The 26,270-nt window shown below is 48.6% G+C and overlaps 13 protein-coding genes across 13 annotated transcripts; 7 read left to right on the top strand and 6 right to left on the bottom strand.

The window, feature by feature from the left end:
• The first annotated feature begins 1,075 nt into the window (after window positions 1–1,075).
• On the top strand, window positions 1,076–2,065 carry BO86DRAFT_50918 (uncharacterized protein). Its single transcript, XM_025677432.1, has 2 exons — window positions 1,076–1,453; window positions 1,522–2,065. The coding sequence occupies exons 1-2, from the start codon at window positions 1,224–1,226 to the stop codon at window positions 1,922–1,924; spliced, it is 633 nt and encodes a 210-aa protein (XP_025529325.1). The 5' UTR covers window positions 1,076–1,223; the 3' UTR covers window positions 1,925–2,065.
• On the bottom strand, window positions 2,054–4,979 carry las21 (mannose-ethanolamine phosphotransferase LAS21; the record flags this gene model as incomplete). The annotated part of the gene is made up of 7 exons (XM_025667816.1): window positions 2,054–2,592; window positions 2,647–3,660; window positions 3,726–4,099; window positions 4,150–4,277; window positions 4,341–4,629; window positions 4,692–4,736; window positions 4,786–4,979. 7 exons carry the CDS (start codon window positions 4,977–4,979, stop codon window positions 2,054–2,056), a joined length of 2,583 nt encoding a protein of 860 aa, XP_025529326.1.
• A 288-nt stretch (window positions 4,980–5,267) lies between these two features.
• On the bottom strand, window positions 5,268–6,198 carry BO86DRAFT_388035 (DUF2423 domain-containing protein). Its single transcript, XM_025671755.1, has 3 exons — window positions 5,864–6,198; window positions 5,749–5,796; window positions 5,268–5,674 (listed from the first exon to the last, which is right to left on the bottom strand). The coding sequence occupies exons 1-3, from the start codon at window positions 6,042–6,044 to the stop codon at window positions 5,532–5,534; spliced, it is 372 nt and encodes a 123-aa protein (XP_025529327.1). The 5' UTR covers window positions 6,045–6,198; the 3' UTR covers window positions 5,268–5,531.
• A 122-nt stretch (window positions 6,199–6,320) lies between these two features.
• Window positions 6,321–8,772, top strand: BO86DRAFT_335819 (Zn-finger transcription factor). The gene is made up of 7 exons (XM_025668889.1): window positions 6,321–6,714; window positions 6,818–7,033; window positions 7,103–7,174; window positions 7,229–7,545; window positions 7,636–7,741; window positions 7,800–8,025; window positions 8,097–8,772. The coding sequence occupies exons 1-7, from the start codon at window positions 6,567–6,569 to the stop codon at window positions 8,617–8,619; spliced, it is 1,608 nt and encodes a 535-aa protein (XP_025529328.1). The 5' UTR covers window positions 6,321–6,566; the 3' UTR covers window positions 8,620–8,772.
• Window positions 8,773–9,073: 301 nt separating this feature from the next.
• On the top strand, window positions 9,074–10,447 carry BO86DRAFT_335821 (trafficking protein particle complex subunit). Its single transcript, XM_025668890.1, has 4 exons — window positions 9,074–9,582; window positions 9,705–9,825; window positions 9,885–9,974; window positions 10,045–10,447. The coding sequence occupies exons 1-4, from the start codon at window positions 9,350–9,352 to the stop codon at window positions 10,174–10,176; spliced, it is 576 nt and encodes a 191-aa protein (XP_025529329.1). The 5' UTR covers window positions 9,074–9,349; the 3' UTR covers window positions 10,177–10,447.
• On the bottom strand, window positions 10,271–12,627 carry BO86DRAFT_447181 (malate dehydrogenase). Its single transcript, XM_025676569.1, has 8 exons — window positions 12,144–12,627; window positions 11,975–12,006; window positions 11,777–11,887; window positions 11,619–11,706; window positions 11,171–11,548; window positions 11,026–11,110; window positions 10,822–10,966; window positions 10,271–10,762 (listed from the first exon to the last, which is right to left on the bottom strand). Exons 1-8 carry the CDS (start codon window positions 12,154–12,156, stop codon window positions 10,622–10,624), a joined length of 993 nt encoding a protein of 330 aa, XP_025529330.1. The 5' UTR covers window positions 12,157–12,627; the 3' UTR covers window positions 10,271–10,621.
• A 1,063-nt stretch (window positions 12,628–13,690) lies between these two features.
• BO86DRAFT_388038 (60S ribosomal protein L28) lies at window positions 13,691–14,735 on the bottom strand. The gene is made up of 5 exons (XM_025671756.1): window positions 14,643–14,735; window positions 14,410–14,504; window positions 14,326–14,349; window positions 14,145–14,266; window positions 13,691–14,077 (listed from the first exon to the last, which is right to left on the bottom strand). The coding sequence occupies exons 1-5, from the start codon at window positions 14,692–14,694 to the stop codon at window positions 13,900–13,902; spliced, it is 471 nt and encodes a 156-aa protein (XP_025529331.1). The 5' UTR covers window positions 14,695–14,735; the 3' UTR covers window positions 13,691–13,899.
• A 574-nt stretch (window positions 14,736–15,309) lies between these two features.
• BO86DRAFT_309217 (DUF2015 domain-containing protein) lies at window positions 15,310–15,752 on the top strand (the record flags this gene model as incomplete). Its single annotated transcript, XM_025667804.1, has 2 exons — window positions 15,310–15,364; window positions 15,433–15,752. 2 exons carry the CDS (start codon window positions 15,310–15,312, stop codon window positions 15,750–15,752), a joined length of 375 nt encoding a protein of 124 aa, XP_025529332.1.
• A 539-nt stretch (window positions 15,753–16,291) lies between these two features.
• On the bottom strand, window positions 16,292–17,496 carry BO86DRAFT_417781 (U2 snRNP complex subunit HSH49; the record flags this gene model as incomplete). Its single annotated transcript, XM_025675046.1, has 3 exons — window positions 16,292–16,954; window positions 17,040–17,415; window positions 17,477–17,496. The coding sequence occupies 3 exons, from the start codon at window positions 17,494–17,496 to the stop codon at window positions 16,292–16,294; spliced, it is 1,059 nt and encodes a 352-aa protein (XP_025529333.1).
• Window positions 17,497–17,764: 268 nt separating this feature from the next.
• On the top strand, window positions 17,765–18,716 carry BO86DRAFT_388041 (mitochondrial import receptor subunit TOM7). Its single transcript, XM_025671757.1, has 5 exons — window positions 17,765–17,958; window positions 18,029–18,075; window positions 18,145–18,173; window positions 18,251–18,287; window positions 18,354–18,716. The coding sequence occupies exons 1-5, from the start codon at window positions 17,932–17,934 to the stop codon at window positions 18,373–18,375; spliced, it is 162 nt and encodes a 53-aa protein (XP_025529334.1). The 5' UTR covers window positions 17,765–17,931; the 3' UTR covers window positions 18,376–18,716.
• Window positions 18,717–18,884: 168 nt separating this feature from the next.
• Window positions 18,885–20,431, top strand: BO86DRAFT_388042 (putative mitochondrial folate carrier protein Flx1). Its single transcript, XM_025671758.1, has 3 exons — window positions 18,885–19,097; window positions 19,205–19,450; window positions 19,564–20,431. The coding sequence occupies exons 1-3, from the start codon at window positions 18,980–18,982 to the stop codon at window positions 20,148–20,150; spliced, it is 951 nt and encodes a 316-aa protein (XP_025529335.1). The 5' UTR covers window positions 18,885–18,979; the 3' UTR covers window positions 20,151–20,431.
• A 105-nt stretch (window positions 20,432–20,536) lies between these two features.
• Window positions 20,537–22,096, bottom strand: BO86DRAFT_309464 (C2H2-type zinc finger protein; the record flags this gene model as incomplete). The annotated part of the gene is made up of 4 exons (XM_025667817.1): window positions 20,537–20,887; window positions 20,951–21,124; window positions 21,197–21,250; window positions 21,311–22,096. 4 exons carry the CDS (start codon window positions 22,094–22,096, stop codon window positions 20,537–20,539), a joined length of 1,365 nt encoding a protein of 454 aa, XP_025529336.1.
• Window positions 22,097–22,310: 214 nt separating this feature from the next.
• BO86DRAFT_51455 (uncharacterized protein) lies at window positions 22,311–22,924 on the top strand. Its single transcript, XM_025677434.1, has one exon. It carries the CDS (start codon window positions 22,525–22,527, stop codon window positions 22,831–22,833), a length of 309 nt encoding a protein of 102 aa, XP_025529337.1. The 5' UTR covers window positions 22,311–22,524; the 3' UTR covers window positions 22,834–22,924.
• Window positions 22,925–26,270: the final 3,346 nt, after the last annotated feature.

Below are 26,270 nucleotides of genomic sequence, written 5' to 3' on the forward strand. Positions count from 1 at the left end.
TGCTTTTGCTTGGCGCAGGGCTCTGATGTCCCTATGCAGGTTCAGCCAGGGTTGCGACACATGATGCTTGATTATATTGAATAGCACCTACGTGATTAAGCTTTGTCTCTGTGGCTAGAACACATATTGATGATAAAGGCATTGTTGTTCGATGTCCAGATCTTATAATCCTTCCTAGTGCTAACGTATCTGTTATGCGAATGGAACATGCGAGCCGGTGGAACAGCTATATGTATTTCGTTTCATATAAAATAAGCCTTCCTTAGACTCCTTTTGCTTAACAAGGGAGTGGAATACTATGCCTATAATTCTGTATACTCTTCTTCAGTGAAGGTAGTCTTCACTCCTAGATTCAGAAGGGCTGTTCTCTAATTCAAGCCTGTGACTTTAAACTTATATTTGATATATTTGGGCAGGGTGTGCTAGCCATCTTTGCTTGATTATATGTGTTCTTAGAGAAGATTTGGTCTATTGGTTTAGAGTTTTGTATATCCTCTGGAGTGTAGGTTATACCAGTAAGATCATAGGATTGGTTAACATATTATAGTCTTAAAAAGAGAGCTTTTATGTTGAAATCGACAGGATCTGGAATTCTATGGAGAGTGAATCATCCGCTGCATTGATGTCCGACAATCTTTAGTCGAATAACCGGTAAGATGCTCCGACAAGAATGCAGGTGGTCCCACCCGCTTGCATCTTACTTTGGCTTGCCTGTTACATTTATCCGCTTACTTAGTTGAGTTAATCCTGCCGGTACAAGTAGCTGATTTTCGAACACTAGCTATGCACATCTTATATGGCCTGGACCCGAAAGTCGTGTCTACCTGACTGTTATTGAGAGCTATTTGAACCCCTTGGCCTGCGCTTTGCGCACCTTGTAAATTGATAGAAACCTCTGCTACTATTAAGACATATACGCTGAACATTCTCACCTGTTAAGCGGTACTTGAGTCAAGGCGGTGTCAGATGTGGCAGTTCCGAACCAAACAGCGGGGTTCCGCCTTTATCGCAAAGTTACTTCAACCCAGGAGGAAACACCCATTGCGCCGACTCGTGCTGCACACCGAATCATCCACATGGCAGAGTTCTGTGTATACTCAATACTCTTGAGAAGTGCTTTATCCTTTTGATTTTGAGCATTCCACCTATTTTCAGCCAGGCCTCGTTGCCTATCACATTGACGTGGCGTATATCCCCCCAAACCGCGCAGCGAGCCGCAGGAGATGGACCTGGAAAAGTTGTTTGCTATACATTCGATTCTTCACCTCATATATCACCGCAACAAGAACCAGCACGGCAATACTAAGTGGTGGAAGTGGCTGGCGATCCTGAAGCGAACAACCCGGAAACTCGTCATGTCTATCGGGCATCGGCCATCATACATCGCAGGTCAATCTTCAGCCCCAAAGTACACAAAACCCCTGGCGCACACTATTATTCCCAGATGTTACCTGTGAGTCGAAATCCAGAATGGCTAAAGGGTCTACACGTATGGAAATATGCGCTGATCCCTTCGTATAGTGTCTTCTCAACGGTTGTGGCCGACGGGCAGTTCTCCACACTTGGGACAGTACTTTTAGCCACGCTGGCCCGCCTTGCCAAGGCAATTGGGTTCCGGAAGGAGCTCAAGATCCCTGCTACGACGGTGGTTACCTCTGCCCTCGACAGCAGCAGCGAAATCACCAAAGAGGAAGATGTAGGGACAGTCGTTTCACGGGGCAGACCCAATCCAGTCATCCCATTACCGCCAGACCATTGTGACCTGGATGATTTGGGTCGCATGGCGTACCAGAAAAGTACAGGTAGCCTACCAAGGGGTTCAGGACGCTGCGAAGAGACGAAGATGGAGGAGCGGATCCAGAAGAAGAAAAAGAAGAACAGGAGAAAGGATGCCATCGACGATTTGTTCGACTCTTTGCTGTAGGTGAGCTGGATCTGCACACTGTCGAAGTGCCTTCCAGAAGAATCAACAGAAAGAGTCTTCGATCTGTCTCCGTCAGCGAGACACCCGGTGGGTTCGCATTCTCCGCAACCCGCGCCTATTTCATGCATATTATGAAAACTCCCCAAGTAAATTGACACCGAGATGGCCCATGACAGCCCATGCCATCATATAAAGATATTTAGGGGAGAAGACTGTCCAAATGAAAAGATGCGCCCTCAATGTCATACAAGCAACCATGACACACAGCGATGATGTTGCTATATGGAACGTGAGAGTAGTCATATGAGCCTCTTTCTCCTTCCAGGTCTGTCTATACCGCAGGTGTCGAGCAGCCGAGGCCCACCATATTGGCCCAGCCCAGTTGCCAACAAAAGTCAGCAGACCTACAAAGAAAACACTGTAATGGTCAATACCATTGTAGGCATTTGAAAGGTCGACGGAAGATATGGCATTCGAACCACCGGATGCGAAGAAAGTCATGTATTGCATCAGGAGGGATGTGATCGTTAATTCAATGCCAGAGAGGTTCATTGAAGCAAATGTGACTGCTTGCAACCTGAAAATTAAGAACAGTGGAATATTCGTGGTCCGAGACTGTGTGATCAATAAAAGAGTGAGGGCTTCGTGCATAACGCTCGTGTGCATTCCTAGCTTGCGTTAGTAAATTCTTGAGGTAAGTAGGGCAATGGCGACAGGTTTACCTGACATAAATGGTTCCTTTTTCCAAGTTTTTTTCCTGTTGTATATTGTGACCAGGATAAGGAGGAGCAATCCTACGAAGACGATTCGTGAAAGGAGAATAAGCGGGACTCTGTTGAAGGCCCTTTTTAAAGTTCCTATGTGAGTGGTCCCAAGTAGCTCAGGGAAATCCGAGACCACAGATCCGAGCTTGAAAAGAAAAGCTGTTGCTGTCACAGCAATGCATATTAGGCGCCACAGCTTGGATGAGTGATAACTGTGAGAGAGGTGCACACATATATCCGCATATGTGACAATCACTAATGGCCAGAGAATGTATAGATTGGTGGGGAAAAAATTGTGTGCAATGTCTGGCTCGGCTGCGAATTTCTGACCTGTTTGGTTCCAGCGTCTAAGAATCCGGTGAGTTGCGAACAGTGCCAACGTAGCGTAATGGGCAAGTATCGAGCTTGAGAATGGACCATTGCTGATGGGAAGTTGCTCGGAAGAGGCGCAAGACCTCCGCGAAGCAGCTTTAACATGTAGAAGGAATGTCCAGGCTGAAAAGGTCCAATTCCAGAATTGATGTTCTTCCTCGACATAGCTGCTTGCAAACATCATACCACCATAACACACAATGAGACCAGCCAAGAATGCCCCAGAATGCATCGATATAGACAGCTGCTTATAAGCATTCGGAAGAAGCAGCAAGACGGCGAGAGCCATAGCACCAATGCCTAGGAGGAGCTGTCTGAGGTTGTAATCACTAGCAGCATTGGTTAATACTTCTTGAGCTGATGATAGAAATCGGCTGAGAGCAGGCTCAAGCTCGTCTTGGTCCTCAGAACTGATGGGGTTCTTGATAAGAGTCATCACTTGAAGCCAAGCGCATTGGGCTTCGTGCATACTGGTTAGCGGCTCAGTAGTACATCTGCCCGGGAGTTGATCGGCCGCGATCTTGTGATCTGGGAAAGAATGTTCCAGCCTCCTCAGCAGTTGCTTGGCGTTTGCGAGCAAAACTTTGGTCCTTTGAGAATCTGGACAGAGGTTCTCTGTAAGCTGTTGATACATATACGAAGAGTGCAGTTAGCCCCCTACTCACATAAATGCCACACATCCAGAAGGTCCGGAATAAACACGCCCAGATTGTTTAACGGGATGGGGAAACCAAGAAGCCCTGCCAGGGTTGGAACGATATCTGTTTGGTCGACGGTTTTGTAGCATTGAAAGTCATCGGGAATGTCTATCGGAGCTTGATGGCGGGCCCCTCCCATAGTCTTGAACAATGGCGATATGAATAGAAGTGCCGGTGACGTCTCACCGGAAGATGAGCCACCATGATTCCCGGCATCATTCATTCCATGATCACCACACAATACCAAGAGGGTTGATTGAAGGTGTCCTCCTCGCTCGATGCTAGCATATAACTCGCCTATCACCGAGTCCATTTCACGCTGCTTTTTGAACATATGTGAACTAAACAGAGATTAGACATCAACCAAGCAAGAAGAGACGATAAGAATTACCTCCGAGGGCCCAGTTTATGCCCAATATGGTCGAGGCCCAGGAAATGCATGATGAAGGCAGACCAGTCGTCTTGAAGCAGCTCATTGGGTACATGCCGAGTGACATTATGGTCAACCTCAGTGAAATCCTGCAGCGGGGTTTTAACTTGGTATCGAAGACACGCCAGAAAGATAGTCGATTGTCTACTTACTGAGACATAGAAGCTAGTAGTGCCATCTGCACGGTCAAACATGCCAGGAAATAGCTTGAGCCAGGTGTCATCACCATACATCACGAGGCGGTCACCTCTTGCCCTCAATTGGGCAAGCCAAGTATCTTGAAATGCTAGTGTCGTTGACGTATCTGACTCCGCGATATTGAATATAACGTCTAGAAATGACGGAGTAGACCCTGTAGTCATAGCTTTGAGACGGGGCATGGTGACGGTGGGAGAACTGGCGTGGGCGGTAAATGGAAGCGCAGCTCCTGACCGAATGAGACTGTTCATCTGTATTTTAGACAGTAACTCAACAAGGAAGACAAATGAAACACAACTGCTGACCTCTGTGTGAACGCAAATCCCGATGCGTTCGAATACACAAAATCACTACATCGCGGCTCAGCTTAACATCTAGGGACGGCCTGAACAACCATACCTTCGCAAAGCATCGACCACCATGAAGATAACCTTGTCAAAGGGGGGCTTGACATTTTGCTCTGAATCTTCGCATTCTGCAAGCCCTGAAACCAGTGGCTTGTATGGGAAAAATCCGGAAGAGAAGATTGCGATAGCTAGGGGTATCAGTACATTGGCGATCAGTATCGCCGAAACTCCTGACACAGCAGCCATCCTCACTCCAGTTGCAAATCCAGACGCACCGGGACCGGGCAATGATTGAGCCAGGCACAAGACCTGTCGCGTCGCGATTTGGATTTGCTGAAAGGAAGGTACCGCGATGTTTGTGACCAAGTAGCCTCCATGTCATTCCTCGCGGAAGTGCTTGAGTAGCTGATGCGTATGTATAGCACTGAGTCCGGCTGACCGCCTTTGAGATCCACCCAGACTTGAAATGCTCTTTGCAGACCATGGTGAAGTAGGTTCCACAAATTCCTTGCTGATGAGACTTCAAATGGCTCTGGAAGAAAATACTACGTGACTCTATGGGAAATCGAAGGCTCACGGTTTACACCATGCATATTCGCTAGGAGAGAGGCTTAGGCAAAATATGTACTATGTGCTGCTGTGTTTGCATCAATCTATCGTGCTTGATTGCAGCCGTCCTTCAACCATGACATGTCTGCAAAGGTAATTGACAAGACGACTTGTGGGATAAAGCCAGATATATGTGAACTCCAGAACTCCAGGATATAGAGAATTGAGTAATGCGCAATGCAAGGTCCTTTATTTCTTTCTAGACATTCTCTTGGCCTTCGAAGGATGGGGACGAAAAACGATAGATGAGCGGTTTTTCTTATTCTTCTGGATGCGTCCTGACTTTTTCGAACGACCGTGAGTATCACGTGGTTTCTGGTCGATGTCCATATCTGCATCCGTGATAAGCTTGTAAGAATTGAACAAGAAGATAGAGTAACAGAAGCGCCAAAGAAGAGAACCATACCTTCATGAGAATCTGCTACTCTCGCCTTTGGATCACTAGGCTGGCCATCTGTAGTTCTGTCAATCGATGCCGCGAATAAGGTTCGGCCGAGTATCCTTGTAGTGAGGGGACATACCAGATCTTGTTGAATCCATTTCCATTTTGGAGTTGCCTTCAGTTGGTTTCGGCTGAGCAGCGAGTTCCTGCAGCTTTGCTGAGAGTCTCTCGGTTCTTGCATCAACAGCAGGCCCGAAGACAGTAGCTCGCAGATTGGCTCTGTTGCGCTTGATGACACTGGCTCGACCGCTCTTGGCCATGCTGGCAAGGGAGAAATCTTTGATATACAAGAGAAAGAGGTAAATTCAAGAGAGGCAAAGTATAATCGCCTTGAAATATGACCTGGCAGAAATGGGTGTTGCGAAATTTTCGTAGGTTTGTTTGTTAAAGTCTTCTCTATCTTATCGCCTCGGGGGAAACTTTTTTTCTTTCATTCCTTCCCATATCCTTACTCAAAAGGGTTAAAACCAGAGCGGCGGCCGATCTTATGTCATCACGTTGCTCGGAGGCTCTTCACAACTCCGCAATCGCCATTACAAGTTCTGGAGATACAAATGAGTGCTCCAAGAATTCGACGCATATCGCCTACAGTATTCCCAATGCTTACTCTGCTGATCACCGAAGCCTTGTTCTAGCAATATATGGTCCTACTCGAGCCAGTATTGCGATGTCTTTGAACAGTGTTGCTCAGGATCCCGCAATCATATCCAATTATACCTCTTCCTGAGACGGCAGTTGAATGCATTTACCATAATATTGAAGAAGCTTGGCTGAAACTCAACATGGCATCTACTGGTCCATTCTACGACGTTCAGAGCACGGTCGCATTAGTGAAAACCCTGACCAATGCGCAGTTGAAGGACATCTTGAGGAATGAGGGACTTGCGGTTTCTGGAGTCAAGGCGTCGTTACAGATTCGGATCCTAGATTGTTCGTGGTATCCCCGTGCCTGTAATCATTGCTTGATCTCAAGTTTCTTATGAAATGAACGCCATTGATCGAAATCTTGTTAATTCTTCTTGAGAAATACCAGATATTGATAGACTCAGAGAAGGAGGTCATATCGAGAAGTATGATATCATGAGGAAGTTCATATATCATACAGCGCACCGGTCGATACCATCGCCTACAATACCGCAGCCATCGTCCAACCAGCAATATCAGCAGCCTTCAGTTAGTCAGTCTCTGGCCACGCAGCATAGACCATCACCTTTGAGCATGGCAGTGCCATCGCATGCTATCACCCCAGGTATTTGAAGCTTGATGCTTCGACCCTTTAGACTTTTAAGAGCTTGAATAACCCGCCATTATTGAATAGGCCGTTTGACCTTCAAAGACAGTCCTTTCTATACGGTTCTGGACCAACTGACTCCGACGGCGGAATGCAAAGGTAAGTTTCGTCATCCATCACAAAGGGCAGTCAATGACCTTAGATATCATCAAGTACGCGAGCACACTCGGGACAGCGTGGAGCTGAAAGTTGCTTTTACGCCTAGCATGGCATCCAAATTGCAGGCTGACCCGAACCTTCGGGTGATGGTGTTTTGTGCGGCAGACACGGGTCTCAATCAATATACCAAGTCGGATATAGCATTTCCTCATCAAGTTGAACTCAAGACAAATCTCGACGAAGTCAAAGCGAACCTGCGAGGTCTAAAGAACAAGCCTGGTACGACAAGACCGGCGGACATTACCAATTATGTTCGCAAGAAAGCAGGGTATCAAAACACTGTTGTCTTAACATTTGCCCTCACCCAAAAAGTAAGCATGCAGGCCGGAGTCATACACTTCTGTATCGATTTTTGTCCGTGGTTTAGATCCAATCACCTTAATTTGCTGATTTGTTGGTAGAGATTCTTTGTTTTGGTCAACCTTGTTCAGAGACACCCAGTTGATGAACTTGTTACCGAGCTCAAGAGAAGAAAAACCATCTCGAAAGAGCAAGTCCTGCGAGAAAGTATGCATTCTTGTGCACCTCAAAATTTACTCAAGAGACCTAAGCTAAGCAATTTTAGTGAGGAGCAAGGCAGAGGACACTGAAATTTTCGCCACTTCAAGTGTTATGTCACTCAAGTGTCCTTTGTCGCATACTAGGATTGCGGTTCCCTGCCGCTCTATAATCTGCACCCATAATCAGTGCTTCGATGCATCATCATTCCTACAACTACAGGAACAAGCCCCGCAGTGGTTGTGTCCTGTGTGTTCTAAAGCGACTAGCTTCGAGTCCTTGCAAATAGACCAGTAAGTGCAAATATTAAACATTTTGCGCGCGGTGAATACATGAAAAGAGAACTAAATATGTGTCTAACCAGGTATGTGGATGATATCCTCCGTCTGACCCCGTCGGACATTGAACAGGTGATCATTGAGCCAGACGGGAAATGGTCTCATCCTAATCTCGAAGACATTGAGAAAGCTGGGAAAGCTACATCAGCAGCAGAAGATGATGAGTTGATAGAGATCAAGGAACCTGGGATATCACCCATAAAACAAGAGAGTTTCTCTGCTGTTAATTTGACCCTGCAGCAGACTCCACTCCAGTCACGCGAACCCTCTGCAACCTCGTCTGCAGTTCCATCGTCTATAAACAAGCGTCCTGCAGCCCAAGTGATTGACCTTACTGGCAGCGACGATGACGATGATGGCGAAGATGATCTACCTGTCAGACCGACCAAACGGCCCGCGCTGGGTGAAGGGGGAAGGAGTTCACTTCGTCAAGAATATCATGACTCGTACACTAGTAGTCTCGCAGGGGAAACGAGCCTTACTTTATCTGCCCGGCTCAGCCCTGGATACTCAGGTCAGGCAGGCGACTTTCAATCATCAAATTATTGAAGCATCCATGCAAGGTGTCACGGCGCTTTCGGAATTCGGAAACCGGCTATCATTATTATACCTGGGATTGGTGGGACTGGGACCAGACGTATTGCTCACCTCTTCATGTTGAAAGCAAAGGAATTTTTTCTTAAATGAAATGGAAACAAACCCAAAGTGAAATGAATACATGAATAATAAATCTTGAACATGGTGCGCTGTACAATCGGCTGCACTGCGATATACTCCACATCGAAGCTTGGCGTTGTAGGTGTACAGTACGTACTGTACAGTATATTACATTAATATGATTCAACTAGACTGTTCATTGATGTACTTACAGTACTATATAGATACATGCAGTGTCCGGGACTTCAGGAAAACCATTGCATGACTAATATTTGGGCAATTTCTCAACTTATTAGTTGTACGTTGGCGAAATAGTTGCGAGGGCCGTCCTTTTCTGTTGTATGTACTTGCCTGGGCACAAAAAGTGGTAAGGTCATGGAGTAACTTGTCTCTGGTTAACTTAACTGAGCTTAGTTACTCACTAAACAAAGTATTACTGATTGACCACTTCTTTGAAAGTCGAAACTCTCCTCACCCGTGACCTGTGCGGGCGGGAGGCACCCTATCTCTCTCAGCTCTGTATACTCAAGCCACCTCTCAGAGATTATCCATTCGCCTACTTCTTTCTCCGAATTGTTTTCTCTCACCCCTTTCCCCCCAAAAAAGCCGACCACTGGGTACTATGTCAGTGGAACCGCCCGCCCTCCTCGCCAACCATGCCTCCGAATCGCATTTGCGCCTTCTCGGCGCCTCGTGCCTGGACTTCCTCTTAATTGAGCTCGTCCCTATGGCCGAGCGCTTAACAAGAGAGCTCACACCGGATGAGAGTACACCGGATGATGAAGAAATCAGAGAAACAACCTTTTTTCGGCTCGAGTCTCTCGGTTACAGAGTAGGGCAGGGCCTTGCTGAACGGTACGCCTCATGAATACCACCGATGAAGGAATATCTTCGTAAAGGGGCGAGCAGGGAGGACATGGCGAGTTGCGGTTCTAGATTGTCTGCTAATACGCGTCTATTCGGCTTGACTCGATGAGCAGATTTGCTCGAGACCGTCCACGTTTTGTGGACAACTTGGATGTGATCAAGTTTCTCTGCAAAGACATTTGGACAATTCTCTTCAAGAAACAAGTCGATAATCTGAAAACCAATCATCGGGTAGGCACTGAACACAAAGGATCGCCGCGAGATGGGCAGTACTAATAATAGGTCTTCAGGGCGTATATGTCTTAACTGACAATTCATTCCGGCCGTTCGCTAGGATGAGCACATCTGTCCGAAGTGAATCGGTGTCCATGGCTCAAGCGGTATAGTCATGCAACCCCTCTCTGCCATTCACCTTGGAAATGTACACTGATTTTGTGTGGCATTCGGCAGTATCTATGGTTCCCGTGCGGTGTCATACGCGGTGCGCTCTCCAACCTGGGCATTTCGACCACTGTCCAAGCAGAGACTGCTGAGCTTCCAGGAGCTACGTTCCAGATCAAAACAGTCAATCCGAAGTCTTGAACGGACAGTCCAACACATCCAACACCTCCGATAGTGTAAGCGTGAAGCACCTACGTAATAGGTCCTATAAGGCTGGATACTGCCACAGCTCATTGCGACCATTAACCTACAGATCAACCGACTACCGCATGCTACCAAAGTGAAAGCTGAGGCACAGATATACATGATGCTTAATTGTATGATGCACATTTCTCGTACCCCAAAGTCATGCTACTAGTTTGAACAGCTTCCACGACTGCTGTGTCAATTTGTCCTCTACTTCTTCCTTCAGAGCCTATCTTCAAGGAATGACAACGATCAGCGATACTCTATCCATTACCTTGTCCGTGAACGACGAGCGAATCAACCGAGAGGTGCCTCTCAGGGAGAAGACAAGTGTACGGTATCAACAAAACATCGACTAGCGGATGGAAAACTTGTAAATGATGCGCGGGGATGGACAAATTTACTTTGGTGGAGGATTCTTGATGAAGTCGATGCCTTTTTCGATGTTGCCTTTCAGACCCTTGTTGCAAGCCTCAAGAAGCTTCTTCTCCTGGTCGGTGATTCCATCCAAGACATTAAAAGCCTCCTCTGCTCCATTCGCCTGTTTTCGCAGCGTTAGAACCGACCACTATGTGGCTTGCAATCAGGGACTGAACTCACCCCAAGAGCCACAAGAGTAGAGAAAAACTCGACGCCCGTAGCCTTGACAAGCTCGTCACCGCCGGCAACTCCAGGCAAATACACAAATGTGGGCTCGACAATGCCTGTCTGGCCCTGGGAAGCCTTTATCACACTCTCGGCAAATCTAAGACGCAACAAGATGAGCTTGGGCTATGACATTGTAGGGATGAAACGGAGTCAGACCTGAAACCAGCAAAAGCCATAGAGAGAGTCGCAGATCCAGCGCCATCCTTAGCCTTGACAACCTCATCCCCACCAAATTGAACACCTAGGCTAGCATAAGCGCACATACTCGGAGCATATGGTGACCGAGGCGGGAATGACTCACGATTAACCAAGGCATCATACTTGTCTGATGGGATCTGGAAGGCGGGCGTAGCCTTGCTGAACAGAGGGACAATGGTTTCACCAGAGTGGCCACCCACAACTGGGATCTTGGTAGCAGATGGGTTCTTCTGGCGCGAAAATTCTTGGGTAAAAGTCTCCGCGCGTACAACATCCAGGGTAGTCACACCGAAGAGGCGCTTGGGGTCAAAGACGCCAGCGGCCTTGAGTACCTCTGCGGCAATGGGAACCGTTGAGTTGACGGGGTTAGAGATGATCAGAATGAACGCCTTGGGGGAAAACTCGGCAATGCCCTTGACAAGGTCGCGCACAATACCAGCGTTAATCTTAAAAAGATCATCCCGGGTCATTCCAGGCTTGCCTAGCAGAAAGAGTCGATATTAGAGTTCACGTCCTGTGGCCCTGTGGCATTGAAAAGGAGAGGGACTCACGCGGAATTCCAGCGGGGATGACAACGATATCAGCTCCAGTTAGGGCATGCTTCAGGCCATCATCCTTCGGCAAATAGCCAGTGATTTTCTGCGAACAGGGCGGACGCCATCAGTCATTGCTATTTCATCGGTCGAGAGCCGGGCTTACTGGTACCTACAGCAACAGAAGAGATGTGGGACAGATCGGCAGCGACACCCGGAGTGTTAACAACATCGTACAGGGCGAGTTCGTCAACCAGCGGAGAAGTCTTCAACAGGAGAGACAAGGGCTACACAGCCGAATAGTAGAGGAATAGCAGTCAGTTGAGAGTAAATGGCTCGGTTGAGAGAGGACAATCATCGAAAGTGATACAGACCTGGCCAATGCCACCAGATGCGCCGAGCACAGCTGTTAATGGAAGGTCAGTGCATGTTCAAGGTTGCATGGGTGTTTGTTTTCCCGTCTATATTGGAAGCTAGAATCGGACGCTAGGTCGGTCGAAACACTGTGGGTGGGTAGAATGAGGAAGGTAGCCAGGTACTCACCTGCTTTAACCATCTTTGAAATGCTGACTCTTTGGAAGGAGCGAGGTATGCTGCTCTGAGGTATTAAGGTAGCGTGAGTGAGAGATATGTGAGGAGAGATGTAGAAAGAGAAAAGAAAATGGGGTCAGAGGGATGAGGAGGGGAGGGGCAGGTTAGGAAGGGTTGGGGGCGGGGGGAGCTTTTGTTTGATAAAAAGAATGACGGGTGGGGTTGGGTGGTGGTACGGTCACATTACGGTGAGCAGGTCAGGGAAAGTGCCATTCTTCTGTCGGGGTTTGAGCCTTTGCGGCTTGGAACCCGGGGCTCAAGGATTGGTTGGGACTTGGAGAGCAGAGAAAGAGTGGGTTAGGTAGGAGAGGACCAGGTACCTTAGGAAAGGAGGGGAGGAGACCCGGGGAGGGGGGAGGAGGGGAAGTAGTAATTGGAAATCGTGGGGAAAGGAAAGAGGGGTAAAGAGGGGGGTTAGGATAGGACAAGACAGGTAAAATTAGGTAGGGAAATAGATTATGAAGAAATAGGTAGGTAGTTACACATAACACTGAACTGGTTGGTCAGAACTTACTATGTACTTTCTGTATTCGTTCTTAGTATAAGAGAATGATATAATCGGAACGTGAAAAGGGCAACTTGAGGATGTTGCGATGGCCGAACTTATATACTCATAGACCAGCTAAGCTGCCTTGGTGGGAAATCACATGTGGGGGACGAGGGGTCAGGTAATAGCTTCCTTTCCCTGTAGACGTAATACTACCTATCCTACCCATTCATATTCATCATATCATCCACGTATACTGGAACTACTTCTTTTCATGACCTAGGGGCAACCTAACAACCTAACAACACAACAATAACAACAAACAGCCTTCCGGTATCCACAACCACAGCCGCAATGGATGAAAACCGAGGCAATCCTCTTTTCGGAATTTGTCATTGTCGTCATCCATAACTTAGGTCTGGGTGAACGGATCAACCTCAATCCTTACTAGGTATTCTATGGGCCCGGTAGTCTCCGTCCGGAATCTTCCCTGTTTGCTACTCCTGGAGGGTACTACTATGCCCGGGTGCCTTCAGAACGTAAATGTGGGCCAGTGGCAACATTTTATCACCGCCATGAGTTGACCTCTACCGCTTCCTCTTCAGGAATGATCCGAAGCTCTTCCACGAATGCGCAATCATGAGTAGTGATAAAACCGGCAGATCTGAAATTATCTAATCCAGTTCCACTTTTACGTTCTCAAGGCACCTTACCAAGTAGGTAGCTTCCGGCGGAGTTTGTCGGTACCTGAATTTGACCCTTAATGGAGGAGTCTTCTTCTTCCGCTCCGAATAGTCATCGGAAAAAGGCGGATGGCCTCATCCGCGAATTGAGTCTCCTACGGCAAATGCACGGCTATTGTTGGCCTACCGGCCGATGATTACGGTACCCGCGCCGGTCTTGCTTAGATCTGATGGACCGAAAGCTGGACCCCCCACCTAGCAAACTGCATTAGGTTTGCTATCACCACAAGTGAATAAGCGATCGCATAGCAGAAAGCAGAATGCGCTCATGACTTGATGTGAACTTATTTTTGACATTTTTCCTTTTTCGATTTGCGGATTATCTTATATCACATGGCCGGTGGTGTTTCTCATGGTAGCGAGATCATGCTACATTACCCAGATGCTTCCGCCGTTTAGTTGACACAGCCCTGCTATGATTGATGCGCCCATTTCCGGGGAGCTTCAACACCAGGATCCCTCTTGCTACTATTGTTGCTTACTCCTGGTCCTTCTCTGCGGCCTTCTTGGCCTGGGCGCCACGAAGCTTCTGGGGAGGAGACTCCTTCTTGGGCTTCTGGGAGCGGCGGATGGCGCTCACACGGGCGACAGCAGCCTCACGGAGATCGGCACGGTAGCCCTTCTTAGCGGTCTTGTCGGCAACACCCTTGAAGATCCTACAGAAAGAGTGCCACCAGTCAGCCATACATGCTGCTTTCATATCGGTAGATGGCGCCGACTTACTTGCGGGTGGAGGCGCTGGGGCCGTAGCTCACGGTGACGATGTTCTTCGCGGGCTGTTGGGAGTTGGACTTCTTGGTGAGGACGACGACACCGCCATTCTCGGTAGCCTGAACACCAATGGCCTGTTGCAACATATCAGGAGGTTTAATTCGCGGGTAAAGGAGGGCATAGTGTGGGCTACCTTGTTGTTGGCATAGCCGGCGTACTAAAAACCAAGTTAGCATCCAAGAAGTCAAGGTGACCTCCGTCCGGGAACTCTTCTTACCTTGAAAGAGTGCTTGTTCTGCACGTTCAAAGGGTCACGGGAGAACTGAGAACCACCACCGCTGTTACGCTTCACCAGGAAAGCATTCTGGTTGCCTGTTCCAAGATACGCGGATTAGCCGGAATTCGAGGGGATGGCTAGGCCGTGCGGTGGATGGCGAGACGCGGATCTCAAAGCCTTTCACTTGAGAATCTCTATCTTGCCCAGTGCTGTGCCAGGAGATGGTGACGTACGGGTGATCTGCCAGACGAGATCGCTGGAGACGTTGGTTCTGTCGGCGGCCATTGTGAAGATAGCGTGTGAAGCTTGAGGGTATGTGTGGCAGGTCGAAATCGTCGCAAGTCCGTTCGGTATATACGACTCTTGCTGCCAATACTAATAGCCCTGTGTGTGTGCCAATGCCAAGAGTGGCAACGCTGGAAAAGGCTCGCTAAGCAGGCCGCTTCAGGAATAGCTTAACTAGCGTGTGGAGCTTGTGGGAGAGATGTACTGATGCCTTTATGCCTTGTAAATGAGGCATCAAAATGCCGCCTAGCTCTAGTGACTCCTCCGTACTCCGTACTCCGTACTCCTTCCGTAGTCTGCAGGCATCAGCGGTCCAGGTTCCGATGTTAACGTGCACGGTCCAGTTTGGCATCTTCCACACCCTTCCCATCTTCTCCACACACTCGGCCAGATTACGTTCTTACTGAGGCCTATGTTACTCTTGATGTCGCCCGCCCTTGTAGTGTATCGTGGGAGTTGCCTTGCCATCACGAAGCAGATTCTCTCATCTAACGGCAATTGAAACCCAAGAGGCTAGCCTCGTTCCCTAGTTGTCAACATCCACAAGTCTACAACTGTTCCGATTTGAAAGCTGGCGCGGATCTTCCCGGGGTCCTGCCAGCAAGACTTCAGACCATGGCTTATTACATCTTGTTCTTTCTGACCTTCACCGTTATCATAGGTGGCACTGGTAAGCTTGAGCGTTCTCATTGAAAAATATGGCTTTCTGGTTCTGGATCGAGTCTAATATATCTGTAGCGCTCTACCTTACTCGTGCACGATGGCTGCCGTTTATTCCCGTGCCTGAATACATCTACCATCGCCTTCCTTCCAGTTTTGCCAATGACGCCGAAGCTGGCTTTACATCCACACAATTTGATCTTTCTGCGAACATCGCAGATGGAGATGGTAGAGCTGGATTGGACAGTCGCGCAAAACATGATATTCGGAGAATCATGCACCGGCAGAAAGTCAATTTTGATGAAGCCCGCCGCATTTACACGGAGCAACGATTTGCGAAAAACAACATTGGCCCGGATGGTCGGCCAAGAGACCCCAAATTTGTTTCCTTTTCCTAACCGCGTATTATGTTACAAATCGATTTCTCTATTGTCGTTGTCGCTCTTCTCATGGTCAGGGCATGTGTGCAGACCATACAAGTATATTGGCAATCATCGACTCTATAAGGTCACTTTCAGAGATCGCCGAATGCTCCTCTGTCTTGCTATCTGTTGTACAGTTTTGCTAAACGCGCTCCGCTCCAAAGCTTGGTACCACTGCCGATATTGTTGTCATCACCATGTATTGACACGTATTGACACGTCTAGTGCACCGCTCTAGTACTAATATGCACCAGTATAGTTCGTTGCACAAACTGAAGGGAATGATTCTCTACAGGAGGCCGATTGCCAACCGGAGTTCGGATACCGGTAGGACGATGCAAGAGGGTGCTTCGAAGGCAGCACACGAGCGTCATCTGATAACGTAGAATCAAGATGCGCACTGTGGCAAAAACCGGGTGGGCAGATTGGATTCCTTGGTGCGCGAGCTGCCTTACTGAACCAGCTGTCGTTGTCCGAATACTTCCTTGACGAGATGGCGATTGTAATACTGAGACTCAACGACCCCGCCCATAACCAGGTTGTTGAAAGCCTTGGGGTAAAGGAGGCGGAGGTCCAGGGGTTCCCGTAGCAGGGCCGTAACCCGGCTGTGCAAAACCTGGGGGAGGTGCTGCTTGGACAGGGTAAGGTGGCTGTTGGCCGGCGCCATTGTAGCCCGTGGGAAGGAAAGCTTGCGGGCCCCCGTAACCAGCTTGCGAAGGAGGCGGACGTGCTGGTAAACCCGGCGGCGGGGTGGCTAGAGATGTCGGTGGATGAATTGGTCGATTTGGCTGAGGCGGCGTATTCTGATAGCCAGGATTCGGAGGCGGCACGCCCCTGCTAATACCTAAATCTGAGGGGCCGGTGCTCACAGGTTGGGAGTTGTCACCATTGGCCACGCCCGCTGATATCATAGGAGCCCCAGGCCCAGAGAATTGCGCTGGGAGCGATTGAGTCACCGGACGCACATTATGTTTACGAGCCTGTGCCGCTAACATCCGCTCCGCCTGGTCACCGTGCCGTTCGCCCTTGCCGTCCTTCTTGTACGCATACTGGACTGAAACCTGTTTGTTCATCAGATACTGGCCGTTCATGCTGGTTATGGCGGCGTCTGATGATTCGAAGTCGGCGAACGACACAAATCCATAGCCCTTCGATAAATTATTGTCATCTCGTGCGATCTACGTGAAAGAAAGTGTCAGACAACTTGCCAGGACCGCGAGTCATGTTCAGCGACGGGAATCCATCAAGGGAAGGGATACATGCCTTTGGTAGAGTGATCAAGTTCCCAAAACGGCTGAAGGTATCGTAGAGAACCTGCTCTGTCACCATTGGGTCGAGGTTGCCGACGAACAGCTCTGCACCGATTTCCACGGCCTTCTGCTTATCGGCGGAGGCCTTATTCACGCGTATGGGCTTCCCGTATAGGCGAATACCGTTCATAATCCGCGATGCATACTCGGCATCCTCTTCACTGATGAATTCCACAAATCCATAGCCCTGGTGTGACTGCGTGACTCGATCTTTGGGCAGGTGAACGTTAACGATGCGCCCGGCTTGAAGCATTAGCTCCCATACCAGGCTATCGGTGACACGTTCATCGAGGTTCCCAATATAGACGGTAGCCTCTTTATCTTGCTCCCTATGTAGTCAACGAGTGAGTTTGAGAACGTTAGCCTGCAATAGAAGCGTGCAGCACCTACCAATGTCTTGCGCCGGACATCGTGCGTGGCAAGAAGCTGTTGAAGCCCCTTCACTGATTACAACCGACCGGCAGGTGAGATGAGGGGATGAAGCAAAAGCCGTGGGTCAAATTGCCTGCCTGCAATTGATATCAAATACAGATAGCGTGTAAGACTCGGGAACTGAAGCGAAGGGGAGGCGGATAGGTAAGTTGTAGCGGAGAAGGGATCGACCCGTCGTTGGAGACAGAAAGCGTTCGTTGGCGGAGCGGCACGTTTTTGTTAGCCCCGGAAAACTTTGAGCTTCACCTTCTCCCCGTCCTCCGTCATCACTCCCCCCCAAAACAACATACCGGTAGCCAACGCCTTTTGTTCTGCTTTCCGGCTTTTCACCTCGACCCTTCCCCTACCCCTGCCCTTGGCCTCTGCTTGACTCGAAATCTTGCCTTTGATCTAGGAAGTTATTACCGCTCAACATGGTCCAATTTTCCGAAGAAACCAAGGTGAGTGCCTGTGTCATAGTGAGTAGCCTACGCATCGTACAATCAGCTTACAGTTCTCTATGTTTTCTAGGAGCGTATCTCCAAAGTCATTGACGTTTCCAGAGTTGCTATCCACTAGTGAGCTACTCCTTGCCTCCCCCCCCCCCCCCAAAAGATGGCGGCAGCTGACGGTTGTCCTTGTACTAGCGGATATCTTCCTCTGATCATCTATCTCGGTATGGTTCCACTGCAATGAGCCCAACCCGTGTCGAGAGCAATGAAAACAGTCCCAATACTGATTCTTCCTCGACAGGCTACACTTATAGCGAGCCTAGACCTTCACTTTTCAAGTACGAATGAACCTTGATGCCGGTTTCCCTCCGATCTGTACACCCAGCTAACACCATGGCACATAGGCTGTTCTCGCCACTTGCATAGAGTCGTGGAAGGCTTAGTCGCATCACATACGAGGCCTCCCTCCAAAAAATAGTGCATCTGAGATCCTAATTCCTCAATCTGTGGCGAGTATGAAATTGGGTTGAACCGGTCCTTCTGCACGGAGCCTCGGCCTCTCGCCTACTCGCCGGTGAGGAAATACGAAACAGTATTTGCAGGAGTTCAACAAAGACGGAGGGGTATTTCTAACACTGTGTTGGGATTTGTAATTTCTTTCATTTTTTGGTTTTGGTTTGGTTCTTGCGAATGACTTAATTTGACTTCTTCTTTCACCTCTTCATTCTTCTCTCCCGTTTCAGGGTATCATACATGAGAGTGACGCGTTATCGCAATCATTTCTTCCCAAGAGTAGATGAAATGTGCACCAACACATTTTCGTGTTAGGAATAATGGCCGGAGAATCGCACCACCGCGGCCTCGGCCCGCCAAGCTTAAACCAGGCAAAATCAAAGCCCAGGCTCGGGCGATTCCGTAGTCGCTTTACACCGATCCAATTCACACCCCGCACTCAACGACGAAAGATTTCATACAACTTATTTTCTAGAGACCATCAGCCCGGAACCTTTCTGGTGGGATCGAAGAGTTCATGACTGGCAACGATGGCCTATCGTCATCCTTTGTGGAGACCGTAGCAGGGTTGACGGCGGGAATTGTTTCAACGCTTTGCCTGCATCCGCTGGATCTGGTCAAGACTCGACTTCAGGGTGCGCCTCTCTGCTTCCTCGGAATGAAGAAATGAATTGTGCCCTCCGCAACTCTTCACTCAACGGACTATCTCTCCATTTGATCTGATTACTGAACCACATTACAGTTGACCCGTCTTTAAGCTCTTGCGGCCGTGGATCACTCCGACTTGTCCAAGGTATCTTTCAGCTTGAGGGTGGCCTGGCTGCATTCTATCGAGGCCTGACGCCTAACCTCCTTGGAAACTCGACTAGCTGGGCCCTATACTTTTTGTGCTACGGCAATATCAAGGACTTGATGCGAACCTGGCGTGGAGGTACTTCAGGACAGGGTTTGAGCTCGGCCGACTATTTTCTAGCCTCGGGATCCGCCGGTAAGTCTTCTCTAGACCCAGACAGAGCGCCAGTACGAGACTTTGGCGGTTTCGCTAATCGGCAGAAAAAAAAAAAAAAAAAAAAACAAAACAAAACTGAACCCAGTCTTTAGGTATGCTGACGTCCATCCTAACGAATCCCATCTGGGTTATCAAAACCCGCATGTTGTCAACCGGCTCTCGGGTACCGGGAGCCTATGCCTCCCTCGTCGTGGGCGCGAGACAGATCTTCCGCTCAGAGGGCTTATCCGGCTTTTATAGGGGCTTAGTCCCGGCGATGTTCGGAGTCAGCCATGGTGCACTGCAGTTCATGGCTTATGAGCAACTGAAGCTGTACCGCGCTCGCATGGCGGCCGGCGACGTCCCAGGCGGTACCGATGGTCCAAGCTCGCGGCGGCCAGAGTCACCGGAGCTTGGGAACGTGGACTACTTCGTCCTGTCTAGCCTTTCAAAGCTCTTTGCTGGGTGCGTAACGTACCCATATCAGGTACTGCGGTCCCGGTTGCAGACCTATGACGCGCATATCGTTTACACGGGCGTTCGCGATGCGGTAATGAAAATTTGGGCCAGAGAGGGAACCAAGGGCTTCTACAAAGGTTTGGTGCCAAATCTGCTGCGGGTACTACCCAACACATGGGTCACTTTCCTTGTATATGAGAATACTCGGGCATATTTGCCGCGGCTGATTCTTAAGGAGTAATTGAAGGCATCAGCTAAGCCTCGCGCATCCATCCAAAAAGACAGCTCACCGTGCCTCTTCTTGACCCCAATCGCAATGTCCGTAAAACCGATTAAAGGGGCAATGCTCCCTGCTAGTTCATATAATCACTAGCAGGATGACAGAGGCAGAGCAGGTCGAAGATATATCTGAAGATCAGAATCTGCTTATACAAACGGATGCTATACATGTATTATATCGGATCCTGGCCATGTTCTCACCCTGTATTACTTCACTCCTCCCAATGCAGTGTTCCTTTCGTGTTGAAATTGGAAGCAAAACGTGAAAAGTAATTGAATCCGGTATCAGCATAAACCCCGAAGCAAAGGAAAGTCATAGAAATAGAAAAAGTCCACCCCAGAAATAAGTCAGTGTCCTTGCCTGTCGAGGAAGTAAGGTCCAACATCCTCTTCGTCGCTACTAGAACCTTCGTTACATGTCGACGTATCTCCATAGCTTGCGCGCCGTCCCTTTTCGTCACTGTTAGTAAGAGACTGCATCCTTCTGCGGGTGTCGGGCCTGGTCTCGGATCTCGCAATCGGAGAAATCCTGCGATCCTTGCCGCGGCCTTTGATGCCCTTGTTACTATTCTTGTACAAGGTAGCGAAGTATTCCCAGAGCTTCTGGTCTTGTGAGCTCATGTTATCCGCATCCGTCATCTGAGAGAACTTCAGAGTCAGAGTTTTGAGGGTTGCTGCGTGGAATTTGTTCTGATGTGACTACCACTTTAGTCAGCCCAGGTGAATTCTACAAGCAGCAAGGTGGATCATGGGAGAACACACCTTTAGGTTACCCAATTGTGTAAATTGTTTACCACAGTCGTCTAGAAGGCAAGTGAAAGGCTTTGCATGTTGGTGGGTGATCTTATGTGCGCGAACATTGCCACGCTGAGCAAATCTTTTATGGCATATCTCACAGGAAAATGGCTTCTCTCCTGTATGGCGTCGCTGGTGGGTCTAAGCCACCGACAGAGCTAATTAGGAATTGCATAAATGTGCAGGGAGCATCAAGGCACAGGCGCGGCTTACCTTCAGGTTTCCAAGTTGAGAGAAGCGCTGGCCACACAAGGGCTCTTTGCATACCTTACAGATCCAACTGTCAGTGCCCTTTCCATTGGTTTGATGGGAGATTGCTTTGCTCACAAAAGGCTTGTCTCCTGTGTGGGCCCTCATGTGGATGTCCAAATGTGTCTTCTGCGCAAAACTCTTGCCGCAATGTGGAAGGGTGCAGGTATACTTGCGCTTCTTTCCTGAACGCAGTGGCGGGTCTTCAACAATCACAGTACAACGCGGGTTCGTGGCTGCTGGAATCGAATATTGAGGAGCGAAGGTACTTGGATTCGCTCCATGCGTCATTTGCTGAAGTGGCGGAAGTGACTGCACGTTTGCCGACTGAGTGCTGGCCTTTGACTGTATCGCTTTCATGAGGATGTCCACTTCGGTTGAAAATTCGATTTCATTCGGTCCTGGGCTTCTTCTCCCCTGTGTTGGTCCTCCAGTCGTCGGTTGCTGTCCCATGGGCGGCTGCACCCCCGCCTTGTGGTCAATACTGGCCGATGCATCTTTCGTCATCCGACTGACCGCGTTCTTGGCCGGTCGAATCTCTGGGATTGGCTGGATAGAGGGCGGTTCCGATGAGAGGCGTACCGGCTGGGGGTTCAATGGTGGCTGACCCGCTACGAAGTAATGCTGGTAGCTAGTCTGGTGGTGGTGGTGATGTTGATGTGGATGATGATGGTGCTGATTCATGGGATGTCCGAAGCCATAGCTCGCCGACGAATGCTGATGAAAAGAGAGAGGAAATGAAGCAGTCGGGCTGGCGTAAAATGGTAGAGTATGACCCAGGCCGGCGTTCATCATCCGACGGGGTGCAACGGCACCGATAGCATGGCCTGGGAATTCGTATGATACCGGTTCGGCTGCCTCCATATTGGTAAGCGCTTCAAATCGATGTCAAAGTTTGGAGGCTATGGCCCTGGCTCTCAGAGCCTCGATTTGAATCTTGTCGACTTCTGAAGCTTCTTCCGGGAGATAAAAGCCCAGGAATGAGACCGACGCCGGTGGCTGGGCTCCTTCTGCAATCTTTTAGCTATAGTCTAGTCTGACCCGCATAGATGGAGCACAGGAGGAGGCAAGATGATCCTGGGGTTGATGGGGGAGGGGAATAGCCTTCTCTTCCGCTGTAGGCAGTGATGGTTGAGATTACCTTGCTATGTTTTACGGCCAATAACTTATCTTGAATGAGGGCAACAGAGACCGCAAGCCGGTGGATGGAAATCCTGATTGATTGCACAGGCTGAATTCAAGGTGCAGACATCGGGCTAGAGAAGAGACCTTGAGAAACACCCCAACGGGATATGTGTCCTTCGATAGGTCCTCGACTCGGCTTGTCTAATTGGGGTCTCGCACGAGACAAGGAAACGAGGAAAGTGGCCGAATGTTCAATAGTCGTTGGTAGCTGTCAGCCAGTGGAGTCACCCCAATGGCATCAGTGCCGGCCGTGGGACTCGCTAAACAGTGAGTATGAGTTGGTCACCAAGAGGTGTTGCTTCATACTCCAGGGAGATTATCTTCAGGCGTATGCCAAAAAGAATAGGCGAATGTGCAGCGAGCCCAAAAAAAAAACGGTTGGGTCAAGATTGATATCTCTTCGGGACCTTACCTAGAGAATTAATTTTTCTTTTCTCTTTGCTTTTGGCCTTGGGATTTGTTTTGGCCAAGCTTATTGAAAAGACTTGCACTCTCACTCTCACTCACAGTCTCTTTCTCTCTTTGTCAGTCCCTGTTTTCACCTGTTTTGACAGCTGAGAACAGCTGGAGAGACGGCGATCTAGAACTAGATATACAAGTCAATCCTGCCCACCCCCTTCATGGGGTCCCAGAGAAGTGGAAGCAGCGGGGTGGGAAATCGACAGGGATCTAGCCTGTTGATTGGTACCTGGTCTAGGTAGCTGAATGGAGGGCATGGGCGGAGTCCACGGTCGAAGAAAGATCGATAGGTATATCCATCTGTACACATCATGTATGTATGTCTGTATGTTGTATGGATGCATGTATGGATGCATGTCAGTCAGAAAATACATTATTGCCTAGGTAGGTAAGAGGTAAAAATCCAGAGAGAGAAAGGCTCACTCAGGGGGGGGGAGAAGGGGGAGGATGGGGGCGAGAATGGCGGGTATTGGAAATCATGGAGAAAATACACATAAATGGAACTAATTATGGTGGCCAAATGAGAAATAATAGAAGAAGCAGAAGAGACGAGACGAGACGAGACGAGACGAGATGAACAGGAACAAGAAACAGAAGACAATCAAGAAGAACCAAGAACAAAACGAAGATCCTGATTGAAATCATATGCAGGATCTCTAGGTAGAACATGGATAGTGTGCAGCAACTTAAGCACTGGTGGTGACTTTCTTCCGTAATTTAGGGTCAGCGCCTCTCCTCGCCCTCAGCTGTGCCCGCACCATGCTTCGATTTGTCTCATTGTTTTCTCCGTCTCAATTTTGTCCTGTCCAGTTTGTCAATGATTACTTGTTTTATTCTATTCAATTTTATCTCTTCCACTCCCCCTTCTGCTTAATCTACCGGTAGTTATTCTTTCACTTTGGCCCCGTTCGCACCTCAGACATTATTGGGGCGAAATTTTGTTGGTCCTTTTAAGGGCTGCATGCTGAACGGGAATGACTAGTAGTAGTCGAACGGACCATCATGTAAGTTACTGTATGTATGGAGGACTCCGTACTCGTGGACACTTTGGCCCAATCGCGGAATGTGCAGTGACCTTCCGATCGGGCTGACTGACTGACTACCACGCACCACACCACATTGAAGGATACGGAGGTTTTATTGTTCTTCTTCTTCTTCTTTTTTTTTATCTTTATTTTTTGCTTTGCTTTTCTTTTTTTTCTCTCTTTTTTTTTTTCTTTTTTTTTTTTTTTTTTTTTTTTTGCTAGTAGCGCTTAGTGTACACTGTATAGAGTCCCAGGCACCCAGCACATATATAGTACGTATGACGATGTATGTAAAGCATGTATGTATATACTCATCATTGTGGCAAGTTACTCCGCAGTGTCGACCCTCCTCCGCAACGAATGGGCGGTGGGGAATATGTAGCCTTTGACACAGGTTCATTTACAAGTACATAGTACTTAGTAGCTTGGGCTTAAGGTACTACTCATAGTCCTGTACCTGACTAGTAAGTTACTGCGTGATCCGTAGTAATGGAGACGACGGAGGACTATCCCAGGCTCCGAGCATGTTTGTTCGAGACCAAAATAGCGAGGTATGACAGCCCTCGTTCTTTGTAACCTTGAAATAAGATATTGTCTCTTTTCTCCCTCGACTGCCATGCTGCTTACCTAACAGTAGATCAAGTTTCTCGTATCGCAACTCCGCGGTTCTTGGAACAGCTAGGATACCCCAGTCATTTACGCAGGCATCTCCCCGGGCTATCGGGATCTATCTCGGCGAATGGGGGCTTGTTTAGAGCATGGATCCCTCAAGAGCTCGAAGGATCACGGCCATCACCTGATTGATTGTGATGTAGATCATGGCAGGATGGCTCTAATGCTCGTATGCGGAGAGAGAGAGAGAGAGAGAGAGAGAGAGGAGGAAGAGGACGCGATGCCAATTACAGGAATCGATTCTCAAAGTCAAGAACCGGGTTGTGCTGCTACTCATCAGCGTCAGACTCTGAGGTAGGCTAATTCTACTTACTAGAATGTTTATACCTCATATAGTCCGTGAGCAAACCACTGACATCAAGCTGATGTGATCCTTTTCTGGGTGGAGTAGACGAGAATTTAGACAAGAGATCCCGAGGACGGACCGCCCGCAGGCGATCGATTACTTACCGTACTGTGGTTACGCACTTGTATGTACAGAGTACTAAGTTAGTACTCCGTACTTCGTACGGTATTGTACTTATGAGAACTCCGTACTCCGTACTCATTCAGCCTTCCTTCAGCCTTCGTGCAGCCTTCAAAGTTCAGGTCCATCAACCCCAGGCCTTGTCATTTCCCGAGTCCTCTTCCCCGTGCACTTCTTAAAGTCATAGAGGGCTGATTCGCTGCTCCACTCCACTATTATGCTTTAGCCTGAGCACGTAGACTAGTCGAGACACCGCAAGAAGAAAAATTGAAATGAATTTATTTTATTTAGTATTTATCGTGTAAAAATAAAACAAGCATCCGACAGAAAAAGATTTGTGCTATTTGGAAAACTTGCGACAGCCGCGACTGGCGACAAGGAATTGTCTCCCAATATCCTTCCCGCCCAAACCCCCCCCCACCCCCTTCGTCCATCCTCCTCCCCTTCCATCATTGTCCGCCATGGACTTTTTTTTGATCACTTCGTGGACACTGTGGGGAGGATCTCTCAGTTTCGGCCACTCAAGCCTATCGTAGGTAAAGTTCAGTTGCCTTGGCTCCTCATGTCGAGTGACAGTTCGGGATATGGGACCTATAATGCTGTACAGATAGATTATCATGCTGCAACCAGAGAACCCTAAGATACAGTATATCGATTCCCCTTTCCCTGAGTCGGGATAATAATAAGGTACTGAGTAGCGTTACTCGTGCTTTAAAGGGTCCTAGTAGGAGTCCTAGGAAATTAATCTCGCTGTTGAACGAAAGAAGGTGGATGCTTGGTCAAGAGGTGATAATAGTTCCTCATAAATGCCCTTTGAGAGAAAGAGTGCGATTGATCTATTGGAATCCATTAACAATCTAGATTGACTGTCGGTAAAAAAAAATAATAAAAAAAAATAGAAAAATAAAATAAATAAATTGTGACGGGCCGGGCCTTCTTTATCTTGGGATTGTCAGATACGTATGTGCGACTGAGCACGTATGTACAGTACTACTGCTGTACTATTGACCCTTCCCTGGGCTGTGTGTGGGGTTCATTCTTCTAGCTTCACGGTCCACGGTATCTCCGGGTTGGAAGAATGAAAATGAGGCGTCGGCCCTTCCACGCTGAAAGCTCCGTCTCAACCAGGAGAGTCTCGGCGCAGACGGACACTGGAGCAAGCCGAGATGTACGGAGACTGTGCTTCCGTAGAGTCAGCGAACCATCAACCTGAAAAAAAGGACCATGCCTT

This window comes from Aspergillus japonicus (genome assembly GCF_003184785.1).
Source record: "Aspergillus japonicus CBS 114.51 unplaced genomic scaffold BO86scaffold_14, whole genome shotgun sequence".
Taxonomy (NCBI): Eukaryota; Fungi; Ascomycota; class Eurotiomycetes; order Eurotiales; family Aspergillaceae; genus Aspergillus; species Aspergillus japonicus.

Coding starts and splice junctions, on each gene's coding strand:
- BO86DRAFT_388042 (XM_025671758.1), top strand. CDS start 18,980: ATGACTGGCAACGATGGCCTATCGTCATCCTTTGTGGAGACCGTAGCA. Junction 19,098..19,204: donor GGTCAAGACTCGACTTCAGG/GTGCGCCTCTCT, acceptor ACCACATTACAG/TTGACCCGTCTTTAAGCTCT. Junction 19,451..19,563: donor TCTAGCCTCGGGATCCGCCG/GTAAGTCTTCTC, acceptor CCCAGTCTTTAG/GTATGCTGACGTCCATCCTA.
- BO86DRAFT_388041 (XM_025671757.1), top strand. CDS start 17,932: ATGGTCCAATTTTCCGAAGAAACCAAG. Junction 17,959..18,028: donor AATTTTCCGAAGAAACCAAG/GTGAGTGCCTGT, acceptor TATGTTTTCTAG/GAGCGTATCTCCAAAGTCAT. Junction 18,174..18,250: donor TCCTCTGATCATCTATCTCG/GTATGGTTCCAC, acceptor CTTCCTCGACAG/GCTACACTTATAGCGAGCCT.
- BO86DRAFT_447181 (XM_025676569.1), bottom strand. Junction 11,707..11,776: donor CCCACATCTCTTCTGTTGCT/GTAGGTACCAGT, acceptor CCCTGTTCGCAG/AAAATCACTGGCTATTTGCC. Junction 11,111..11,170: donor GTATGATGCCTTGGTTAATC/GTGAGTCATTCC, acceptor ATGCTAGCCTAG/GTGTTCAATTTGGTGGGGAT.
- BO86DRAFT_51455 (XM_025677434.1), top strand. CDS start 22,525: ATGTGTCCTTCGATAGGTCCTCGACTCGGCTTGTCTAATTGGGGTCTC.
- BO86DRAFT_335819 (XM_025668889.1), top strand. CDS start 6,567: ATGGCATCTACTGGTCCATTCTACGACGTTCAGAGCACGGTCGCATTA. Junction 7,175..7,228: donor TCCGACGGCGGAATGCAAAG/GTAAGTTTCGTC, acceptor GATATCATCAAG/TACGCGAGCACACTCGGGAC. Junction 7,742..7,799: donor AGAGCAAGTCCTGCGAGAAA/GTATGCATTCTT, acceptor AAGCAATTTTAG/TGAGGAGCAAGGCAGAGGAC.
- BO86DRAFT_335821 (XM_025668890.1), top strand. CDS start 9,350: ATGTCAGTGGAACCGCCCGCCCTCCTCGCCAACCATGCCTCCGAATCG. Junction 9,826..9,884: donor ATCTGAAAACCAATCATCGG/GTAGGCACTGAA, acceptor ATAGGTCTTCAG/GGCGTATATGTCTTAACTGA. Junction 9,975..10,044: donor CGGTGTCCATGGCTCAAGCG/GTATAGTCATGC, acceptor GGCATTCGGCAG/TATCTATGGTTCCCGTGCGG.
- BO86DRAFT_50918 (XM_025677432.1), top strand. CDS start 1,224: ATGGACCTGGAAAAGTTGTTTGCTATACATTCGATTCTTCACCTCATA. Junction 1,454..1,521: donor ATTATTCCCAGATGTTACCT/GTGAGTCGAAAT, acceptor CCCTTCGTATAG/TGTCTTCTCAACGGTTGTGG.
- BO86DRAFT_388038 (XM_025671756.1), bottom strand. CDS start 14,694: ATGGCCGCCGACAGAACCAACGTCTCCAGCGATCTCGTCTGGCAGATC. Junction 14,350..14,409: donor AGAACAAGCACTCTTTCAAG/GTAAGAAGAGTT, acceptor CTTGGTTTTTAG/TACGCCGGCTATGCCAACAA. Junction 14,078..14,144: donor CCCAGCGCCTCCACCCGCAA/GTAAGTCGGCGC, acceptor CTCTTTCTGTAG/GATCTTCAAGGGTGTTGCCG.
- BO86DRAFT_388035 (XM_025671755.1), bottom strand. CDS start 6,044: ATGGCCAAGAGCGGTCGAGCCAGTGTCATCAAGCGCAACAGAGCCAAT. Junction 5,797..5,863: donor AATGGATTCAACAAGATCTG/GTATGTCCCCTC, acceptor ACAGAACTACAG/ATGGCCAGCCTAGTGATCCA. Junction 5,675..5,748: donor AGTAGCAGATTCTCATGAAG/GTATGGTTCTCT, acceptor TCACGGATGCAG/ATATGGACATCGACCAGAAA.